The sequence below is a fragment of the Salmo salar genome, chromosome ssa23 (genome assembly GCF_905237065.1).
Source record: "Salmo salar chromosome ssa23, Ssal_v3.1, whole genome shotgun sequence".
In the NCBI taxonomy this organism is placed as follows: Eukaryota; Metazoa; Chordata; class Actinopteri; order Salmoniformes; family Salmonidae; genus Salmo; species Salmo salar.
This window is the reverse complement of record NC_059464.1, coordinates 14,141,487-14,164,684: the sequence shown is the minus strand read 5'-3', so window position 1 is coordinate 14,164,684 and position 23,198 is coordinate 14,141,487. Positions and strand designations below refer to the sequence as shown.

General features: G+C 42.1%; 1 protein-coding gene and 1 long non-coding RNA gene across 4 annotated transcripts in view; one reads left to right on the top strand and one right to left on the bottom strand.

Annotated features, from left to right (window-relative positions):
- Positions 1 to 9,049, top strand: part of LOC106584196 (uncharacterized) — a 31,509-nt gene extending 22,460 nt beyond the window's left edge. The window contains exons 2-3 of the long non-coding RNA XR_001323709.2: positions 8,062 to 8,130; positions 8,617 to 9,049. This is a non-coding gene — a long non-coding RNA (uncharacterized lncRNA). The remainder of the gene's footprint in view (positions 1 to 8,061; positions 8,131 to 8,616) is intronic.
- The window catches only part of LOC106584195 (trafficking protein particle complex subunit 8), a 105,975-nt gene that overhangs the window by 65,753 nt on the left and 17,024 nt on the right, over positions 1 to 23,198 (bottom strand). The window contains exons 3-10 of one of the 3 annotated variants that reach the window (XM_014169189.2): positions 7,336 to 7,419; positions 3,932 to 4,021; positions 3,483 to 3,657; positions 3,129 to 3,282; positions 2,793 to 2,895; positions 2,019 to 2,353; positions 1,387 to 1,502; positions 715 to 865 (exon numbers count right to left, since the gene is read on the bottom strand). In XM_014169189.2, the coding sequence (XP_014024664.1) occupies positions 715 to 865; positions 1,387 to 1,502; positions 2,019 to 2,353; positions 2,793 to 2,895; positions 3,129 to 3,282; positions 3,483 to 3,657; positions 3,932 to 4,021; positions 7,336 to 7,419 (1,208 nt within the window). The remainder of the gene's footprint in view (positions 1 to 714; positions 866 to 1,386; positions 1,503 to 2,018; positions 2,354 to 2,792; positions 2,896 to 3,128; positions 3,283 to 3,482; positions 3,658 to 3,931; positions 4,022 to 7,335; positions 7,420 to 23,198) is intronic. The other 2 variants (XM_014169190.2, XM_014169191.2) reach the window with 2 other exon arrangements.

The following is a 23,198-nucleotide window of genomic DNA, read 5'->3' as shown; positions in this document are numbered from 1 at the left end:
TCCTTAAAACCGCAGGACGCTAGGACGGGCAGCAGAGGGCAGGGAGATCAATACGGTGTGTGTGTGACCATTTTCCAATATCATTCAGTGTTGTATATCTGTCTAGGGAAAGTATGATTCCGATGTTGTCACGATGCTTTCTTCAGATGTGCACCGGTGACGCCACCTCTAGTTCTGTCTCTGTGCCTTCAATTATGCTTTGGTTCTCTCAGACGTCAAATTACAATCTTTGTTCTGTATCTTCCATGCTTCCTCTGAACATTCTACAGGAAAAACTCCACATTTATTTTCTTTCTAGTCTGCTGTGGTAGATATCGTACTGCTCAGGTCTCCAAGAGTACAACAAAAACATGTTTTCTTGACGTCATTCAGAGGTGCAGGGTAGATTGATGTGCCAGTGCTCAGTCTCATTATTGCTGATGTGCTGCTGCTGCTGCCGCCAAGCACTTACTTTACCTTCTGGCATCTCAACCTTACCTCCTGCTGTGTCCTTTCCGCGAGACAGTTCACAAACCTTCAAGACAATGTATTTTGTGTGTGTGCATGCGACGTGTGTGTATGAGCACGTGTATGCACGTGTGTGTGTGTGCGTGTGTGTGTGTGTGTGTGTGTGTGTGTGTGTGTGTGTTCACGCGTGTGCGTTCTCTTTGGGAGTGTGTGTGTGTATGCGTGTGTGTGTGTTCTCTTTCCATCAGTGTATGTGCGTGTTCTCACCAGTGCCCCAGCGGCATAGAGCATGGCCTGGTCAGAGAGGAAATCCTTCTTGGCCGTGTGGTAGCAGCTGTACGCCAGGTCATAGAGCTGAACCAGGAAACAAAGGTCAGCCATCTTCCTGATCTGCAGCTCAGGGGCTTCTGGGGGATACCTAATGACATCACACAGGACGGAGAGCAAAGGTCAGACAGCTCAGGAGATGAAGAGGTAGCAGTGTTAGCAAACTGCCATCCAGAACCATTCTGAAGTTGCCTCACCAAATGGCACCCTAGTGTTCTCTATTTAGTGCGCTACTTTTGACCAAGGCCCATAGGCTGATGGCAAACCCCCATCCAGAACAATTCAATATGCAAACTGTACACTGCTTTGGGTGAAAGCCTAGAGCTAATCTCTGATGAGTTCTAACTCTCTCCATCCTGTCCTTCTGCACCTCTGATCAGACACGTGGATAGTTGAACACAGTAAATGTGTGATTGTGTGCATACCGTATGTACCAGACAGTGTGATCCAAGGCGTGATCTGTTAATAATGAGAGGACTCTGCCGTCCTTTACAAACACTAGTCAGTAAGCAGTGTGATAGTGCTAAGACCAAAGCTAACTGGACAATCTCCTCGCTAATGGTGATATGATGGTGATGAAGAGGAAGTTGAGGAGGATGGGGATGTACTTACAGGAGGCCAGAAGTGTTCTTCAGTTCAGCGATACTCTTCTCTGGAACTTTCCCTCCTCCAAACCACTTCTTAGTGGCAGAGAAAAGAGAGCGACTCAAGCCTTTCCTGGAGACCAGCTACAGAGGGAGGGATGAAGAGCGGGAGAGGTGGAGGGAGAGAGAAGGAATGAGTTCAGATCATTTGAAGGCCAAAGGTCATATCATTGATCATGTCCATCAATCCTTCCCTCCAGGATTTCGCAGCTTTTTTTGGGAGTGATATTTGCAGGAACAAATGCTTGATTTTTGCATGGCAATCTGCGATGATTTTGTCCAATTTGCCCTTTTTTGTAGTGCAGTAACTGGACAGTTTTATGCTGTAATATTGAAGTGATTTGACTGTTTTATGCGGTTATTGGTCAAATTTGAAAGTCCTCGCATAACATGCAGGGGATTGGCGATTTTGCCCCAAAAAAATGCAATAGCGGAAGGACTGATGAATCAATATGACAGGAGGTTGATATGGCAGCAGTCACGGGACAGTTACCAATAAATGTGTCAATATAAGAACACAGTGGCAATATTATATATTACCGGAGCACGCGTTTACGTGGTCACTGAGCCGTCTCATGGTCATTGTGCATGCGTCTCTACCTGGTCATTGAGCTGTCTGATGTTCTTCTCTATGTGAGGCAGTAGTCCCCTGAAGGTAAACTCCTGGATGAACAGTCTGATGCGGTCGTGGTCGTTCAGCGTTAGGCACGCCCCATGGCTGGTGGCCGCTGCCACTCCCGTGGCGATGGGCGGTGGCTTGGTTTCCACGGCGACGGCCCTGAGAGCGTCGAGGCTACCGGGCGTGTCACTGGGTGTATCCAGCTGGAGGGGATGGGTGTTGTCCAGACTGTTGACCAAGACTCCGTCTGATAAACGACACACAATGTCATTGTCAACAATGTGAAGGCGTGTGGCCAGACTGTTGGTGATTCCGTCTGGGTAAACAACAACAAAACATGGTCAAGTACATTAAGCACACGATGGTTGTGCATCCAGAATGTTGGGAAACTCAATCTGAACAAATCATCAACACCACGTTTGTCAACCCAGGCAGGCTTCAGATCGATTAGTAAAGAGCATAGAGTAGATCTGAATTAAATAAGTCAACTGAACTAGAGCTGTGTCTTTATTTATTTATGCAGTCAATCTATCAGTAGTGAGAGGAATGAATCAAATACACAACGGAGGTGTAAAAGAGGCTTCAACTATACAAATGTGTATTTTACACGTTTGAAATATATTTTTCGTTGATAAGCACTCCCAACCACCATGGAGTTGCTGAGCGCCGAAGTCGCGTAGACGCAGTCGGATTGAGGAGCGGCCGACGACATGGAAATCTTCAGCTCCCGAGTACTGCTAAGTGGCTACGCTCACCTTTCTCTTCCGAGTCGTGTCCGTCCACCTCAGATGTTCCTCCTACGTTGTTCTGTAATGCAGTGTTGTTCACCACTACAGGGGCTGGATCCTCATACTGATCCTGGAACAGCCATGAGCAAACAAGAAAAGATGGGTCATGTTTAATTAGGTACGCAACAGAAGAAAATATTCAGGAAGGTGCTAAGCTGAACTGTCCAATAAGCAACGTTCATTTTCTTTTTCCGGTGGCAAAACAATGTGTCCTAATGAACCCGACAATGGCACTGTCGGTTGTATGCTACTGTACATTAGCAACTAGATACTTGGAATACTTTGTCTGGGCCCCAACTGTACCTGGCTTTGCAGGCTGTTCTTGTGAAGGTACTGGCTCCATGGGTCTGGGATCTGTTCGTCTGCTCCCGCTGCCGCAGTACGAGAGTTGACCTTCAACAGGTAACAACCCTGAGCACCATACCTCTGCTTCATATCCTCATACACAGAGTCAGCCCTGAGAGAGGGGGAGAGAGAGAGAGAGAATTAAGGGAATCCGTAACTGCTGATGAGAAACGGCGTCAACACCTTCCTGATTACTGTATCGGTCTAATGATTTTGGGGGTCGCGCACACAGGGTTAGCCGAGGTCAATGGATTAAAGAGAAGAAGAGCCGAGATCATAGGCCTGGCTCTCTGAGATGTCACTACTACCCACCGCTGTTCATCTCCCTGGCTCATGTCGTGCAGCAGGACGTAGTACTTGAGTGTGTTGGGGATGAACCACTTGGGGTTGGTGTACTCGCCGCTGTGCTGGATCCTGTGCTGCTCCTGAGACAGCTTGAGGAACTTCTCCACTGGTACAGCCTCACTGGACGACACCACCAACAGACCTGCAGGGACGGCCGTCAAAGAACCACAACCAAAGAGAGCGAGAAAAAAAGGGGGAGGTAACCACGCAGACGGAGAACGAGGGAGGGTGGGGAGAGGACGGTGAAAACAGAGGAGAGAGAAAGTGGTAGTGTGACCGGGATAAACTGAACAAGAGAGAGGAGGTAAAAAAGACCGGGAGAAAAAGGAGGAATATATATGAGAGAGAAAGAGAGAGAGAACTTGTCTCTCATCATCAGTGTTCATTCTACTATGTTGAAGCAGTAAGAAGGATACAGGCGAGGTAGTGGTTGAGGAACTCATGGTCAGAGGCAGGCATGGACTGGAGGAAGCTCTCTCTGTATGCCTCAAACCAGGGAGTCGTGGCTGGAGAGATAGGACAACAAGATGAGAGAGAACATTACTCTAACCAGGTCTCACCTCCACACAACACCACCCGGAGTGGAGCTGCGTAGAGCACCTGTAGCCGACACCCGGGGGGGGGCTGCAGAGAGACTACACACACACACACACACACACACACACAAATTGTCAACCAGCCAGGAGAGGCCGTCACAGGTGACACACACACACTAGGGTTGAGCGATATTACGATAGCATAGTGTATCAACAACGATTGACAGCTATTGTCGATGGGGACGCGACAGACGATGGCTTAGCCTACTTTAACTTCATTGGCGCCGCAGAGTAAAGAAACTGAGTCTCGCACAAGTTTAAGCTTAAGAAAGAAATGATCCTTGCAGGACTGAAAAATGACTAATAACTTATCCTCCTACTAGGCCTATCATAAAAGTTAGTTACGAAAAGAAGCTTATTTCCCAAATATTCTAGCTTAAGGTGCTGTCCTAAAGTTGCAGCTTTAACAAGACCGACAATCTATAGCCTAAAGCATGGGCTATTCTCAATCACAGCTTTATGAGATCTAGAATATTCTTTACTTACTATTATTCTACGAGGCAAATAACGCAATTATCCAGTTCTGAATACGGTACACTGCTTCTATCCAGCCCATGATGTATAACCTAACTCACTATGGTAAGACAGACTGAGGGACAGTCACTGCTCCATCATGTGCGCGCCACACAGACAGGCACACACTAGTTCCATGCTGAAGCTCCACCACCAGAAAGGAATATTTGAAAAAAATGTGCACTTAGCCTCTGCTCAGGCTTTAAACATCATTATCCTTCGCCCAATAGTCACTTGAGTTTGGGGGGGGAATCTGGCCAATAGTATTTCGTCCTATGTATAGCAATGTTTTATGGGTACATAATCACGATAGGACAAAGGTTGACGTCGCCCAACCCTCACACACAAACACACACAGCTGAAGGGTCTGATTGCGGAGCCGCAACAAAGGATACTCTGTGAGAGAAATTAGATGAATTACTGATTAGCCAGATGAGAGTAGGACTTGTACCACTACCGGATTCTTCTTTTATCCTAAACCCATTGAGATGCAGAGAGCATCATGCTGCTCATTGTAGACTACATTTGTCATCAAGAGATTCACCAATTATTGTCCAAATAACAAACAAAAAAAACCAGCTGGAGTATATGATGTTGCCAAATGTAGACAACTATGTAAAGTAACACCTGTGTGTGTGTGTGTGTGTGTGTGTGTGTGTGTGTGTGTGTGTGTGTGTGTGTGTGTGTGTGTGGGAAACAAAGAATGAGTGCGAAGCGTAGTCTGCATACTGACTCGGGTACTATCTGAACTTGTCCAATAAGAAGCTCTCATGATCTTTAAAATGGTGTGCCCTAATGACCACAACCCGAGTAATTCTGCCATCTCTGGTGTGAGTTCTCTGAACAGCTCCTTCGTGACACCTCATACAGACTAGTACTCCCTCTCCACATTCATCACAAAACAAAGACAGCAGGCTTTGTGTTTGGACACAGGCACAACTGCATTATGAGGATCAACATGCGACCCTCTGGTCCATTTTCCAGATGATTAGGCAGTAATACATTTACAGTCCTAATTTTTTGGCAGGGAAATCAATTAAAAGGATCTCTAAAGCAACCAGTGCTCGGCCTTTGAAAAATGTAAAGACAAAAGATGACGTCAAGTCAAAAGAATTTGAATGGCTCACTTGTTAGTGTCACTGTCCACAAATTTGATGACAAGTGTAACCAGAACGACCAAATAGACCAACATTGGATTTCATCAACCAAATTGTCTGTGTTTTTAACACTTGTGCTATGCTAGTGTTCAAACAGGCATGCTATGTGTCTTCCATCACGAGGACCACCGGTTAGTAACCTACTGATTGAGAGAAAACCAAGCAGATCAGGAGTTCTATGCTACTTACAGACCTGGCTTCAAGTACTATTTGAAATAATTTCCAATACTTAACCTGTGCTTGATTGAGCTTGCCTGGCACAACAGGACCAATAGAAAAGTCATAAGAGTGCAAATACTGCCTACCTGGCACTCCAGGCAACAAAGTATTTTAAATTACTCCAGATAGTATTTGAACCCAGGTCTGTTTGCTACTAAATAAAGCCACGGGCTACAAGGGAAACCTTGCGTGAGTGAGTCAGGAGTGTGCATCAGAGAGCTCACTTCAGTCAGGTCAGTGAGTGATCTCAGTAACTGTGAAGCACGCAGCAGTCAAGATTCATCTTAGTTTAAAGCCTTCTGTTTTGAATCAATTCCAATTCCCTGTTATCAACTTTAATTCACTGTTTGAGAGAAAACCCTTTAACTTGGAGTAAGAGTTAATGCCGGGCGGACGTCTGAGCGCCCAGAGATGCGGCTCAGAAAGCAATAGGCCATAGCCAATTAGGGGCCTATGTATGACTAAGGCACTTTTGGGACCTGTATAAATAAAATGTAATTGACTGATAGACCACAGAAGTGAGAGTACAGGAAGTGTGTTCAGGACATAAACAATTCCCCACCCTGACTTCAAACAGCCTAAGAGAGAAAGCATAGTTTCCATTTCCACTGGCTCCTCAAGTCTCAGGACTCTGGAATGCCGATATCTTACAAAAGACACCCGATCTAATATCCTGGGATTTAGATATAGGCCTAAGTCAATTATATATAAATGGGAGACGGAAGAACACTGACTAAATGATCCCACTTTACACCCATCCTTTATATATGAAGAGACTATTTTATGTGTCCAATGTTCTTCCTTTTGGTGTAGGATGCAGGAAAAGATAGTTCCATTACCAAGATTATATCAAAATGAGCTCTAATGCCCTGAGTCACTTCCAGAACCCGCAGAAGAAGACCATTTCTGAGACAACCAGTACAGAGTACACATACTTATATGGAAAAGTACACAAACATATGCAGGGATGTGATCAGGACAACATAGTAAAATCAGGAAATTTTGGATTGTTGCTTATACATGGAAGAAAATGTAAGAAAGGCAGGAATTGCTGATTGATCAAAAGAAAAAGGAAAAAAAATATCACATCCCTGATATGAACATCTGAAGCTACTACCTTGTGAGAGACAGAGAGCAGAGAGGATAAGGAGAGATGGTAGGAGTTCACTACACGGGTCTGCTACGGAGAGACTAGAGAGGAGAAAAGGACAGTCTGCTACACAGTTAGGAGGGAGGGAGGAACGGAGGGAGGGATAGCTGTAAACGGAGAGAAGAGGGAGGGCCCTCCCCCCACACACCTGTGGGCCAGGTGAGGTGAGGTGAGAGTACAGGTACCTGTGTAGTGCTTGGAGGTGCTGAGTTCCGTTAGTGTGTCCCTCCAGTCACTGTACCAGGGGACGCTAGCTTTAAGAGAGCGATCTGACAGGGGGAGAGAGTTAGGGACTAGCGTTAGCAACATCCCATTACCTGTACAGGAGCACCCACTGATGTTCACCACTCATAGATCTAAAGTACCAACATCATAGATATAAACTATCTCACATAGTGGATTGTAGTTATGACCAATGTAGGTAAAACCAGGGAAGAGCAGCATTATAGGAGACTGAGACTAGGGTCAATCTTACCACCATGGCTCACACTTTAACCTACAAATGTGCCCCTATAGAGAGCTTGGGGAAAAGGTTAGCCCAAATCACAAGCTTAGCTTTCAGTTTAGTATTCAACAAAACATTGACGACAGAACATGTAATGTGTATGCTCCATTCATAGGTCAAAGGGAGACAAGCGGGCCATGGTTGGATTGACTTAACTTTAGGTTAGGGCTAGAGGAGGCTGTTTGTGGACCAAGCAAGGTCCACTAATAGTATGGGAGCAATAGAGGGGATTGGAGAGGTTTGAGGAAGTGGACCATAAGAGGGATACGCTCTGTTGTAAAATCACACAACAAAACTGCAACAACATTGCCCAAAGCTCATTCTTTGAAAAATGGAACCGGAATCTTCATGAAACTTTTGTTTTATACTTTCCTGAAATTTAACACAAAATATATTCTTTCTCTAGGCTACATTCATATCAGATACAGTGAGAAAGAATGTCCTGCAAGGAGCATTTGACAGAGCTGAATTTCAGGTAAATAAAAGCTTTTATGGATATTTATATTCCATTGTCAAAAGGTGTGACCTGTAAAGTCATAGGTTAGAGGGCAGAGATTGTAGGAAGGCTCTTACCCAAGGGTCATCCAGGTGAGTAAAAGAGAAATAAAATGAGGGAAGAAGGTCAGCAATGAGGAAATTAACAAAATAAATCAACATGGAAATCACCTCCCATACCGCACTATACTTGGGGCGGCAAGAAGCCTAGTGGTTAGAGCATTGGACTAGTAACCGAAAAGTTGCAAGATCGAATCCCCGAGCTGACAAGGTAAAAATCTGTCGTTCTGCCCGTGAACAAGGCAGTTAACCCACTGTTCCTAGGCCGTCATTGAAAATAAGAATTTGTTCTTAACCGACTTGCCTAATTAAATAAAATGTAAAATAAAATATACATTTGCTGTTATTGTCTAAAAGAATTTACTAAATAACTCCAGTCATCCCTCTCCCCCATGTTCTTCCTTAGTGTTTGTTGCCCTCTACAGGACAGTCTGGGGAACTACAGGACTTCTCATTCCTCATCAACAAACACAACATTCCTACAGCTCATTAACCAGGTGATGATTCCAGGCCTCTGTTCTGTCTTAGTTTTACTATTACTAAACCTGTGGCCAGAGTTCATTCTTCTCATATCGGTCTTGGCCCAGGAACTTATGGCGTCAAAACAGCCTCTAAAGTCCATCACTGAGCAAGCGAACACTGAGTGGAGAGCAGGGTCCTGCGGGTAGAGAATGAGTGCCACTAGTGCACAGACCAGTCGAGAGCACAGAATGTGGTCCAGCAAGCAGAGGATGGGTCTCACGAGCGCACAGACAGCAGGGTCGAGAGGAACATCGTTGCTGCAAGCAAAATATTAATTTGAGCAGGGATTTCATAAGCTTAAATAAATACCATTAATGTTCCATATGCACAAAAAGCTTATTGATCTCATTTTGTGTACAAATTTGTATACATCCCTGTTAGTGAGCATTTCTCCTTGGCCAAGATAATCCATCCACCTGACAGGTGTGGTATATCAAGAAGCTGACTAAACAGCATGTTCATTACACAGGTGCGCCTTGTGCTGGGGACAATAAAAGGCCACTCTAAAATGTGCAGTTGTGTACCACAGATTCAGAGATTTAGGCAGTACGTCCAACCGGCCTCACAACCGCAGACCATGTGTAACCAGGCCAGCCCAGGACCTTCACATCCGGCTTCTTCACCCACGGGATCGTCTGAGAGCAGTCACCCGGACTGCTGATGAAATTGAGGAGTATTTATGTCTAACAAAGCACTTTTGTGGGGAAAAACTAAGTCCGATTGGCTGGGTCTTGCTCCCCAGTGGGTGGGCCAGTCTCCCAAGTGTGTGGGCCTATGCCCTCAGGCCCACCCATGTCTGCACCCCTAACCAATAATGTGAAATCCAGATTAGGGCCTAATTTATTTAAATAGACTGATTCCCTTATATGAACTGTAGCTCAGAAAAATGTTAAAATGTGTTGCATGTTATGTTTATATTGTTGTTCAGAATATCTTTGATCTACTTTGTGCTCTTTCCACAGATGGCTCTAGCTTGCTGATAACAGCTGATGAGAATACCTATGCGATTTGACTTCTGTATTACTGACTGTAATGAATACATCTAAAAAGAAAATGCCAAATTGAAATAATTTCACACTAATTTCACAGATAATAGTAGTTCCCAAATCAGACAATTACTATAAAACAAATCTGTTTTCCTCAATTAAATGTTTGGAGAATGCATGGCGGTGCTTGTCCTCAGTCCTCCTTTGAATGTAGTGTGGACAATCATTACATGTTAACCTGAGTTTAGCTGGTTAATCATTCATTTCAGTTTACATTCTATTATTTAGCACTGGCTATGTACAAGGGTCTCCCCTTCGTGTCTCCATATTATTAAAAAAATCCCCATATGCTTTGTGTGCGCGCCCTTGGGCTTAATACCCTAAATATTAAATCCTGCCTTTCTCTCAATTCCTGCACACTCTCTTAACTAGCCCTTCCTTTCAATGTTACCATCATGCCATTATTATTTGTGTACCCACATGCAGGGTTGGGGAGATTTACATGTAAGGGATTAACAAATAAACAGTAACTGTAATCCGTTACCAGCAAAAATATTGTAATCAGATTAGATACTTTTGAAAAACTAAGATGATTATACTTTAATTCAGAAAGGATTTTTGTGAGAAAAAAAATCTTTGACACTTATGTTTTCTCAATGACATTCAAATCAACATTGAAAAAAGGCATATGTTTGAATTTGTTCCACCTGAGCGAGTCTGACCACAAGTCAGAGACCACCGCGGCGACACACCAAATGTTTTTGATCGATCGCAGGAAAACTGCAGGAACAGGCTTTTGTAGGCTACAGTCCAAGGTATATCTTCCAATGGTGCGACTGCTGTCAAGATCCAAAGATTGTCCAACTTTAATAAACACTTGGCGGTAAGGATGACAGCAGTGGTGTAGTCTACGGCGGATCTCTACATAGCGCACGGATGTGAATCACACTGCTGCTCTCTCATTTAGCTATTTGCAATTTACGTATTATGGTTGTTGGGTTTTGGGTTCATATCTAAATGTGTGTTTGAACCCAAAAATGGTTGAATTCAAGAAGTTTAAGCTGCCTATCAATCATTGTTTTTGAAACCAGTGAAAAATGAGCTCATAACAGCTGCATAGTGAGGATCCCAGCCTTTGGAATAAAAGTAGGTATTATTGCTCAAACTAATTCATGCGGATAAAAAAAAATCCATTATTCTAATGGACACATGCTGAAACTCGCACAGTTTTGAAAGACTTAAAAACGGTCAATCTGTAGTGGATGTAGTTGCTACATCCACTACAGTTGCTACATCCACTACAGTTGCTACATCCATTTTTTGACGTACGTGTGTGTGTGTGTGTGTGTGTGTGTGTGTGTGTGTGTGTGTGTGTGTGTGTGTGTGTGTATAGAAAACAGTTGAAGTCAGATGTTTACATACACCTTAGCCAAATATATTTAAAATTTAGTTTTTCACAATTCCTGATATTTAATCCTTGTAACAATTCCCTGTTTTAGGTCAGTTAGGATCACCACTTTATTTTAAAAAGGTGAAATGTCAGAATAATAGTAGAGAGAATGATTTATTTCAGCTTTTATTTCTTTCATCACATTCCAAGTGGGTCAGAGGTTTACATACACTCAATTGGTATTTGGTAGCATTGCCTTTAAATTGTTTAACTTGGGTCAAATGTTTCAGGTAGCCATCCACAAGCTTCCCACAATAACTTGGATGAATTTTGGCCCATTCCTCCTGACAGAGCTGGCGTAACTGAGTCAGGTTTGTAGGCCTCCTTGCTCACACACGCTTTTTCAGTTCTGCCCACAAATGTTCTATGGGATTGAGGTCAGGGCTTTGTGGTGGCCACTTTGTGGAGTGGCTGAAAAACGAGTTTTAATGACTCCAACCTGTATTTAAACTTCCGACTTCAACGAAGTACCCATCTACTCATTCAAGGGTTTTTCTTTATTATTACTATTTTCTACATTGTAGTATAATAGTGAAGACATCAAAACTATGAAATAAAACACATGGAATCATGTAGTAACCAAAAAAGTTAAATTAAAATATATTTTATATTTGAGATTCTTCAAAGTAGCCACCCTTTATCTTGATTAACATCTATACATGGCCAGCTATGTAAACTTTAACATTGATTTATCCTGCAATAGATGTCGTTCAATTGGTACTTCATTTTTGTCGTCTTCCAATGGAAAGTAATCTAAAAGTAACTGAATGTAATCAGATTGTTACTGAGTTTGGGAAATCCAAAAGTTGTGTTACTGATTACAATTTGACAGGTAACTAACGGATTACATTTAGAAAGTAGCCTACCCAACCCTGCCCACATGTTATTCCCAACAATGGAGTCATTATATTTACTATATTAAATTATGGCCTCGACCTAGTGTATGATGAGTGAACTTGTTAGATCACAGCCACATTATGCCCATTCTCCACCCATTCTTTGATACAATGGGGTTAACTCCCTCATATCAAGCAAACACATACCAGACACTTCCTGGAAAGGTGAAGAAAAACCATTAGCTAGTGGTGGACTATGGTGTTACTTAGCTAGAAAAGACAGTCTGCTGTGTCTTACAAACAAATGTTGCTAGCTAGCTTTAGCAAGTAGATTCCACTCAACTCAAGGTATAGTTTAGCTATGTATTTATTTCCCAATTACTGTGCTCATGTATCAAGTTGAAGCGGTTTCCAAGTCATTCTGTGCTTACTGTTCAAGCTGGCTAGCGAGCTAAACAGCTGGCTCTGAAGCACATTATCTGTTTGATGTCATGCAATCACACAACACTGGACTGGCCAAGGGTAAGCATGTTCGTTTGTCCATCACTCCAGTGTAAGTGACCAATCGAAGGTTTGTAGACACGCACCCGCCTCTAAGCCCACAAGATTGGATTTCAATCGAGAGAGAAAAAAAAAGCAATTGTTGAGACCCAAAGGTGATCTACAGCAATGAGGTACTTGCAAGCTGGCCTGTTGGATTGCGGGACATCCTCTGCTCTCTCGAGACCATTTCTTCACTCTCGACTGGCCTGTGTGCTTGCGGTACTCATCTCTCCTCTGCGCCCTCGTCTCAGAATTTGCTTGCTCAATGATGTTTAATCTTGTTCGACAGCGCCATCTCATGCACAATGGACTTGAGGCTGATTTGACACGATAGGAATTTAGAAGGGACTGAGGTTGTACCACAGATAACAGCTTTGGTTGTTCTGTGTACTCAATGGAGTCAGCTATGGCTTGTGGCTGCCCAAGCCCAACTTCTCAGTTTTACTTTGACTGCACTATGGAGGTTGCCTGACTGTCGCACTAATTTGGCAGACAGAAACCCTGCTCGCCTCCAGTTAGCGTCTGAAAATACATTTGACTGGTCATGCTTATCAGTCTATAGGTTCATTTGCATAGTTTTGTGGAATTAAATTGGTGTCAGAATATAAATTGTGTCAGTCATAAAACAGGAACAGTGTCTTGATGGACCGGAATTATTATTTTGCCGAAAATAATGTACAGTGAGTTTAGAGTTAGAAAGTAGCTTTCTTACATCAACTAATGCCTGTCTCTACTCAGAATGAGCAAGCCAGAGCGGAGACTTGCTGCTAGGCAACTCACAGACGGCTTCCGGGTTAAGAGGGGATTGTGTCAAGAAGCAGTGCTGCTTGGTTGGGTTGTGTTTCGGAGGACGCACCACTCTCGACCATCGCCTCTCTTGAGTCCGTACGGGAATTGCAGCGATAAGACAAGACCGTAACTATCAACTGGATACCAATAAATTGTGAAGAAAAAGGGGTAAAAACTAATAAAATAAAATAAAAAAAGGGAATGCATGAGCATGAATGCATGTTTCCTTCCCTATGGCACGCATAGCTTGAATGCGCCTCGAGAGGAATATTTATCTTGCATAGAACACACAAGCCCAGGGCTCAACATTAACGCTTCTCCTTTTGTCCTTGATAAGAAAAAATGCAACTAGTTTACATACATATATCAAACAAATACTCCAATACGAATTGGAGCAGAGGTCAACATTGGAATAATATTCAAGTAAATTTTCCATGTAGGCCTACATAAATAAAATCGTCTACATGTCAAAGTGTAGGTGACATGCAAATTGGCTACAGCCTTGTGTCAAAAAAGATGCTGACATAGCAGAGGTAGCAAAACATTTTGCCAAACTTGAATGAGCCTTAAATCACTAAAATATAGCTGAACGCCAGTCATGCTTGACAAAATATAATTAAGGCACGAGGGGGTGACGTATATGGCCAATATAGCATGGCGAAGGGCTGTTCTTAGGCACGATGCATCGCGGAAAACCTGGACACAGCCCTTAGCTGTGGTATATTGGCAATATACCACAAACCCCGATGTGCCTTACTGCTATTGAATTGGTTACCAACATAATTAGAGCAGAAAAGATCAAATGTTTTGTCATACCTGTGGTAAACGGTCTAATATACCACGACTGTCAGCATTCAGGGCTCAAACCACCCAGTTTATAATGAAGGATAATTAACATTAACGTCTGTAGGTTTAATTCTGTCGACATACTCAGGCCACGGTTCGTTCAGATTAAAATGGTCACAAGACCAGAGTGAAGGGCCGTGCATGTTGCACACCACACATCACCCACCTTGAATCTGAGCGAAGGCAGTCAACATTTTGAAACTATTTATTTAATCATAAACTTAGTTCTTTAAAAACTGGACGCTTTTGAAGCATTTCTTACCTTGTTTCAAAGTAGCCTAGCCAATACACAACCATCGAAATGTTGAGGAAATCATTTTATAAACACTTAACCCCATCAGTCCCAAAAATCAGCTTTTAATGTATCTGCATGTACAGCCCTTATATTTAACCTCACAAAGAAGTGTTTAACCATTTTCTTTTCAGGACAACCAGGGCTACAAAAACAAAATAGACATACAGTTCCTTCAGAAAGTATTCACACCCCTTGGCTTGTTTTCCCACATTTTGTTGTGTAATAACCTCAATTTAAAATGCCCTAAAAAAAAAAAAAAAATCTTACACAAAATACCCCATAATGTCATAGTGGAATTATGTTTTTCAAAATGTTTACAAATTCATTAAAAAGCTGAAATGTCGAGTCAATAAGTATTCAACCCCTTTGTTATGGCAAGCCTAAATAAGTTCAGGAGTAAAAAAAATTGCTTTGTTGCATGGACAGTGTGTGCAATAGTGTTAAACATGATTTTTGAAGGACTACCACATCTCTGTACCCCAAATTTGTATTTTTTTACACCTTTATTTAACTAGGCAAGTCAGTTAAGAACAAATTCTTATTTAGAATGACGGCCTACCGTGGAACAGTGGGTTAACTGCCTTGTTCAGGGGCAGAACAACAGATCTTTACTTTGTCAGCTCTGGGAACCGATCCTGCAACCTTTCAGTTACTGGCCCAACGCTCTAACCACTAGGGTACCTGCAGCACATACAATTATCTGTAAGGTCCCTCAGTTGAGCGGTGAACTTCAAAAAGGGTGGCAGGTTAGAGCGTTGTACTAGTAACCGAAAGGTTGCAAAATCTAATCCCTGAGCTGACAAGGTGAAAATCTGTCATTCTGCCCCTGAACAAGGCAGTCATTGAAAATAAGAATTTGTTCTAAACCTTGTGAAATAAAAAGGTAAATAAAAAAACAGATTCAACCAAAAACCAGGGCAGTTTTCCAATGCTTCGCAAAGGACATCTATTGGTAGATGGGTAAAATAAAAGGAGACATTTAATATCCCTTTGAGCATGGTAAGTTATGAATTACACTTTGGATAATGCATCAATAAACAAAGTTGTCATTGTACGCTGATTCATGTTCTTTTAAATCCACAATTACAATTCATCCACAGCCTCAGAGGCATCAAGATACTTTTTCTAACCTCTGGATTAAAACCAAATTCTGATAAGTGTAATATATTACGTATTGGATCACAAAAAAAATGCAACTAGTTTACCAATAAAATGGTCTGACTGGGATGTGGACGTACTCGGTACACATACCCCGAAAGAAAATGGATCTCACTCCAATACATTTTTATAGAAAGTCACCAAAAACAGTTAAGATCTTGCTACCACGGAAAAGGAAAATACCTGTCTATATGTGGAAAAATCACCCTGATTAAAACCAGAACAGCTGGTTAACTACACTGACTAAGGCTAGGGGGCACTATTTTCACATCCGGATGAAAAGTGTGCCCAAAGTTAATTGCCTGCAACTCAGGCCCAGAAGCTAGGATATGCATATTATTAGTAGATTTGGATAGAAACACTGAAGTTTCTAAAATTGTTTGAATGATGTCTGTGAGTATAACAGAACTTATTTGGCAGGCAAAGCCCTGAGGACAAACCATCCAGGGGAAAAAAAAATTGGAGGTCACTCTTTTCAATGGGAATCTAGATTTCTAAGGCACTTGCTTGCAGTTCCTATCGCTTCCACTGGATGTCAACAGTCTTTAGAAATTGGTTGATGTTTTTCCTTTGAGAAATGAAGTAGTAAGGCAGTTCAGAACGAGGGTCGAGTGAAATGTACTGTTTGTTAGAGGCGCGTGACCTGAAAGCTCGCTCCACTTTGTTTTCGTCTTGTATTGAACACAGTTTATCCCGTCTTAAATTTTATCGATTATTTACATTAAAAAATACCTAAAGTTGTTGAAATGTCTGGATCAAGTTTACAGGTAACTAATTAGATACATTGTAGTCATGTTGCGCGAGTTGGAACCGGTGTATTTTCAGAATCAAACGCGCCAAATAAATGGACATTTTGGGGATATAATGACAGAATTAAATCAAACAAAAGGACCATTTGTGATGTTTAATGGACATATTGGAGTGCCAACAGAAGATCTTCAAAGGCAAGGCATGAATTATGTTATTTCTGACTTTTGTGTTGTGCCTGGCGGGCTGAATTATGATTTTCATGTGTATGTTTGATGGGGTGCTGTCCTCAGATAATAGCATGGTTTGCTTTCGCCGTAAAGCCTTTTTGAAATCTGACACTGCTGCTGGATTAACAAGAAGTTCATCTTTAAACTGGTGTATAACACTTGTATGATTTATGAATTATGAGTATTTATGTTTTTGAATTTGGAGCGCTGCTATTTCACTGGGTGTTGTCAAATGGGATTGGCGCGCGAAGGGATCACTAAGAACTTAATTCTTTAGTCATATCACAGTTTACCCATTTGCTTATGGTTTTGCCTACACCTAGCAACCATCTTTCTAAATTATATGAGCAAAAAAATATTCAATTCTATATGGAATGGCAAGCCAGAAAAAAATTAAAGGGTCTATATAATGAATATGAATTTGGAGGGCAGAAATTAAATATTAAATCATTAGACCTCTCACTAAAGGCATCAGTTATACAAAAGTTATACTTAAATCTGAGTAAATTAGTAATGTCTCACCCCGTGTTCAAGAATGGACTTTTTCTTTTTTTTCCAGATTACAACCGCTCACTTTCAGTTATTTGAAACAAAATCTCCAAAATATATATATATTTTTTTTAAACAAGCCTTATAAAAAGTTGGTTGCAATTTCAGTTTAATCCACCAGAAAAGACAGAAATAATATAACAAATTGTGGTTAAACTCAAATATACTAATTGATAAAAAAAAAACGTAATTCATTTATTTAAAAAAAAAAGGTATGATCTTTGTAAATGATATCAATAGGACTGGTGGAGTTGTCACACATGCAGCTAACACAGACATGTGGAAATGTCGGCTCTACCCAAAATTACAACGAACTAATTGCACCATTGCCACAAAAATGGAAGAGGCAAGTGGAAGGGGGACAAAGTGACAAAAATTGGTTAAAGAAAATTATCGTAAATAAAAATATATACCAGTTTCATTTAAGGACCAAAATATATTGACAGCTGTGCCATATAAGTTGCAAAATAGTTGGGAAGAGATTTGATGTACCGATTCCATGGCACATGGTTTATGAATTGACACAGAAAATGACACCACACACACACACACACACACACACACACACACAGGGATACAATCTTCCCAGCTCTGCAGATTTTGCTGCGAGGAGGCAGTGTCATTAGATTGTTTATTTTGGTACTGTCCATATGTAGCTTGATTTTGGTCACAGATCCAGGAATGGCTGAAGAATTGCAACATTTACCTAGAGCTAACGCTGCAGATAGCAATACTGGGTAATTTAAAAAGTCATAGATAAATAATAATTATTTCAGCAAAAAAGTTTTTAAATTTACAATCTGTAGAAACTATGAGAATAAAAAAGGTTCATTACTTCGGTGAAGCATCACAGCACAGTTGAAAAATATAAGGCAAATAGAATTCCAAAATGGAGGGTGTTTAGAGAGGGATGGGAGGGGTTGAATGGAGCTGAAGGGTGGGACTAATAATAACAAGATAAAACATACAGGGTCTGTAAAATGTATATAGGTTCAGAACTTTTGTGAAATAGCACAGTTACAAATACATGGCAAATAGAAATCAAACTGCATGGACATCTGAAATAGATTGTAAAATAGATTGTGTCTGTAAGATGTGTATAGTATGTATAAGCTGGAAGTAGAAGCCTAGGTGTTATTGTTTATTCGTTTACTCCAACTGGGGGGGAGGGGTGGTAGGGTTTGCGGGGAATAATAAAGGTATATTAAAAAGAAAAAAAAAAGTGTTGTGTGTACACAAACACAGCTAAAAAGTTTGGGGTCGCTTTGAAATTATCTTGTTTTTGAAACAAAAGCAATTTTTTGTCCATTAAAATAACATCAAATTGATCAGAAATACAGTGTAGACATTGTTAATGTTGTAAATGACTATCGTAGCTGGAAGCGGCTGATTTTTAATGGAATATCTACATAGGCGTGCAGAGGCCCATTATCAGCAACCATCACTCCTGTGTTCCAATGGCACGTTGTGTTAGCTAATCCAAGTTTATCATTAGAAAACCCTATTGCAATTATGTTAGCACAGCTGAAAACTGTAGTTCTGATTAACCTCTTACATCTAGACGTTCCGCTAGAAGACAGCTAAATGCAACACTAACCTTTGATGATCTTCATCAGATGACAACCCTAGGACATTATGTTATACAATACATGCATGTTTTGTTCAATCAAGTTCATATTTATATCAAAAACCAGCTTTTTACATTAGCATGTGGCGTTCAGAACTAGCATACCCCCCTCAAACTTCCGGGGAATTCGCTAACATTTTACTAAATTACTCACGATAAACGTTCACAAAAAGCATAACAATTATTTTAAGAATTATAGATACAGACCTCCTCTATGCACTCGATATGTCCGATTTTAAAATAGCTTTTTGGTGAAAGCACATTTTGCAATATTCTAAGTACATAGCCCAGGCATCACGGGCTAGCTATTTAGACACCCGGCAAGTTTAGCACTCACCAATATCAGCTTTACTATTATAAAAGTTTCATTACCTTTTGTTGTCTTCGTCAGAATGCACTCCCAGGACTGCTACTTCAATAACAAATGTTGGTTTGGTCCAAAATAATCCATCGTTATATCCGAATAGCGGCGTTTTGTTCGTGCGTCCCAGACACTATCTGAAATGGTAAATCAGGGTCGCGCGCGTGGCGCAATTCGTGACAAAAAAAATCGAAATATTCCATTACCGTACTTCGAAGCATGTCAACCGCTGTTTAAAATCCATTTTTATGCCATTTTTCTCGTAAAAAAAGCGATAATATTCCGACCGGGAATCTCCTTTTAGCTAAACAGAGGAAAGAAAACAAAGCATTCGGTCGACGCGGGCACGCGCCTGAGTCTCACAGTACTGTAACCAGCCACTACCCAAATGCGCTACTTTGTTTCAGCCAGAGCCTGCAAAGCCACGATTCAGCTTTTTACCGCCTTCTGAGAACCTATGGCAGCCGTAGGAAGTGTCACGGGACAGCTAAGATCCTCACTCTTCAATAAACAGAGACAAGAAGAACGACACCTTGTCAGACAGGCCACTTCCTGCCTGAAACCTTGTCAGGTTTTTGCCTGCCAAATGAGTTATGTTATACTCACAGACACCATTCAAACAGTTTTAGAAACTTTAGGGGTTTTTCTATCCATATGTAATAAGTATATGCATATTCTAGTTACTGGGTAGGAGTGGTAACCAGATTAAATCGGGCACGTTTTTTATCCAGCCGTGAAAATACTGCCCCCTAGCCATAACAGGTTAAAGAAGCAATAAAACTGGCCTTCTTTAGACTAGTTGAGTATCTGGAGCATCAGCATTTGTGGATTTGATTACAGGCTCAAAATGGCCAGAAAAAAATACCTTTCTTCTGAAACTGGTCAGTCTATTCTTGTTCTGAGAAATAGGCTATTCCATGCGAGAAATTGCCAAGAAACTGAAGATCTCGTACAATGGTGTGTACTACTCCCTTCACAGAACAGCGCAAACTGGCTCTAACCAGAATAGAAAGATTGCCAGCATCCCGGAGTCGCCTCTTCACGGTTGACGTTGAGACTGGTATTTTGTGGGTACTATTTAATGAAGCTGCCAGTTGAGGACTTGAGGCATCTGTTTCACAAACTAGACACTCTAATGTACTTGTCCTCTTGCTCAGTTGTGCACCGGGACCTCCCACTCCTCTTTCTATTCTGGTTAGAGCCAGTTTGCGCTGTTCTGTGAAGGGAGTAGAACACAGCGTTGTACGAGATTTTCAGTTTCTTGGCAATTTCACATGGAATAGCCTTCAGAGAAGGATATCCTGCTTTCACTGGAACAGGACCAGCCTTTTGTGTGAAGAAAAGACGCAGGAAAAGGGGCCGCAGATCGGGCATCCTTCTAAAGACCCATAGGCAAGCGAGTTAACTCCCACTGCTGTCCGTTCTTCTTGCTGACGTGCAATCATTGGATGATAAAACGTATAACCTACGATTAAGATTAATTTACCAACGGGACATTAAAAACGATAACATCTTATATTTCACCGAGACGTGGCTGAACGACGATATGGACAATACAAAGCTAGCGGGATTTCCTATGCACCGGCAGAATAGAGACGCTACCTCTGGTAAGACGAGGGGTGGGGCTGTGTGTCAATTTGTCAATAACAGCTAGTGCGCAATGTCTAATATTAAAGAAGTCTCGAGGTATTGCTCGCCTGAGGTAGAGTACCTTATGATAAGCTGTAGACCACACTATCTATATTATTCATAGCCGTCTATTTACCACCACAGAACGGATGCTGGCAATAAGACCACTCTCAACCAACTCTATAAGGCCATAAGCAAAGAAGGAAATACTCAACCAGAAGTGGCGCTCCTAGTGGCCGGGGACTTTAATGCAGGCAAAATTAAATCAGTTTTACCAAATTTACACCAGCATGTCACATGTGCAACCAGAGAAGAAAAAAAAAAATCCTAGACCACCTTTACTCCACACACAGATGCATACAAAGCTCTCCCCTGCCCTCCATTTGGCAAATCTGACCACAATTCTATCCTCCTGATTCCTGCTTACAAGCAAAAACTGAAGCAGGAAGTACCAGTGACTCACTCAATAAGGAAGTGGTCAGATGACACAGATGCTAAACTACAGGACTGTTTTGCTAGCACAGACTGGAATATGTTCCGGGATTCATCCAAAGGCATTGAGGAAAACACCACCTCAGTCATCGGCTTCATCAATAAGTGCATCGATGACGTAGTCTCCACACTGACTGTACGTACATATCCCAACCAGAAGCCATGGATAACAGGCAACATCTGCATCGAGCTAAAGGCTAGAGCTTCCGCTTTCAAGGAGCGGGAGACTAGTCCAGGCGCTTATAAGAAATCCCGCTATGCCCTCAGACGAACCATCAAACAAGCAAAGCATCAATACAGGATTTAGATTGAATCCTACTACACATGCTCCGACGCTCGTCAGATGTGGCAGGGCTTGAAAACTATTACGGACTACAAAGGGAAACCCAGACGCGAGCTGCCCAGTGACAGCCTACCAGACGAGCTAAATGCCTTTTACGCTCGCTTCGAGGCAAGCAACAATGAAGCATGCACAAGAGCACCAGCTGTTCTGGATGACTGTGTGATAACCCTCTCGGCAGCCGATGTGAACAAAACCTTTAAACAGGTCAACATTCAAAGCCGCTGGGCCAGACGGATTACCAGGACATGTACTCAAAGCATGCGCGGACAAACTGGCAAGTGTCTTCACTGACATTTTCAACCTCTCCCTGACCCAGTCAGTAAAACCTACATGTTTCAAGCAGACCACCATAGTCCCCATGCCCAAGGAAGCGAAGCTAACCTCCCTAAATGATTACCGCCCCGATTACCGCTCACATCAAGAGCATCCTCCCGGACACCCTAGACCCACTCCAATTCACATACCACCCCAACAGATCCACAGATGATGCAATCTCTATTGCACTCCTCACCGCCCTTTCTCACCTGGACAAAAGGAACACCTATGTGAGAATGCTGTTCATTGACTACAGCTCAGCGTTCAACACCAGTGCCCACAAAGCTCATCACTAAGCTAAGGACTCTGGGACTAAACACCTACCTTTTCCCCCTCAGGAGACTGAAAAGATTTGACAGCTGCACCATCGAGAGCATCGTGACCAGTTACATCACCACCTGGTATGGCAGCTGCTCGGCATCTGACCTTAAGGCACTACAGAGGGTAGTGCAAACGGCCCAGTACATCACTGGGGCCAAGCTTCCTGCCATCCAGGACCTATATAGTAGGCGGTGTAAGAGGAAAGCCCATAAATTGTAAGAGACTCCAGTCACATAAGTTATACACGGTTTTCTCTGCTACCACACGGCAAGCGGTACCAGAGCGCTAGATCTAGGAACAAGAGGCTCCTCAACAGCTTCTACCCCCAAGTCATAAGACTGCTGAGCAATTAATAAAAATCGCCACCGGACAACTTACATTGACCCCCCCACCCCTTTTGTACAGTGCTGCTACTCGCTGTTTATCATCTATGCATAGTCACTTCACCCCCACCTACATGTACAAATTACTTCAACTGACCTGTACCCCCGCACACTGACTCGGTACTGGTGCCCCCTGTATTTAACCTCATTGTTATTCTTATTGTGTTACTTTTTATATTTTTGTCTACTTGGTAAATATTTTCTTAACTCTTCTTGAACTGCACTGCAGGTTAAGGGATTGTAAAGTAAGCATTTCATATGGGGGATTGGAAATGCAAACAATACATTGACAGAGGCAACCTTCTGTCCACAATATTAAAGCTGATCAGCCTCCAATTTTTTTTTTTTCTTCAAAAAAATTTAAATATAGCCAGTCACTACAAAGACTCAGGCATCCTTCCTAACTCAGTTGCTGGAGAGGAAGGAAAACAACAACTCAGGGATTTCACCATGAGGCCAATAGTGACTTTAAAACATTTAATGGATGTGAAAGGAGAAAACTGAGGATGGATCAACAACATCGTAGTTACTCCACAACACTAACCTAATTGACAATGAAACGGAGG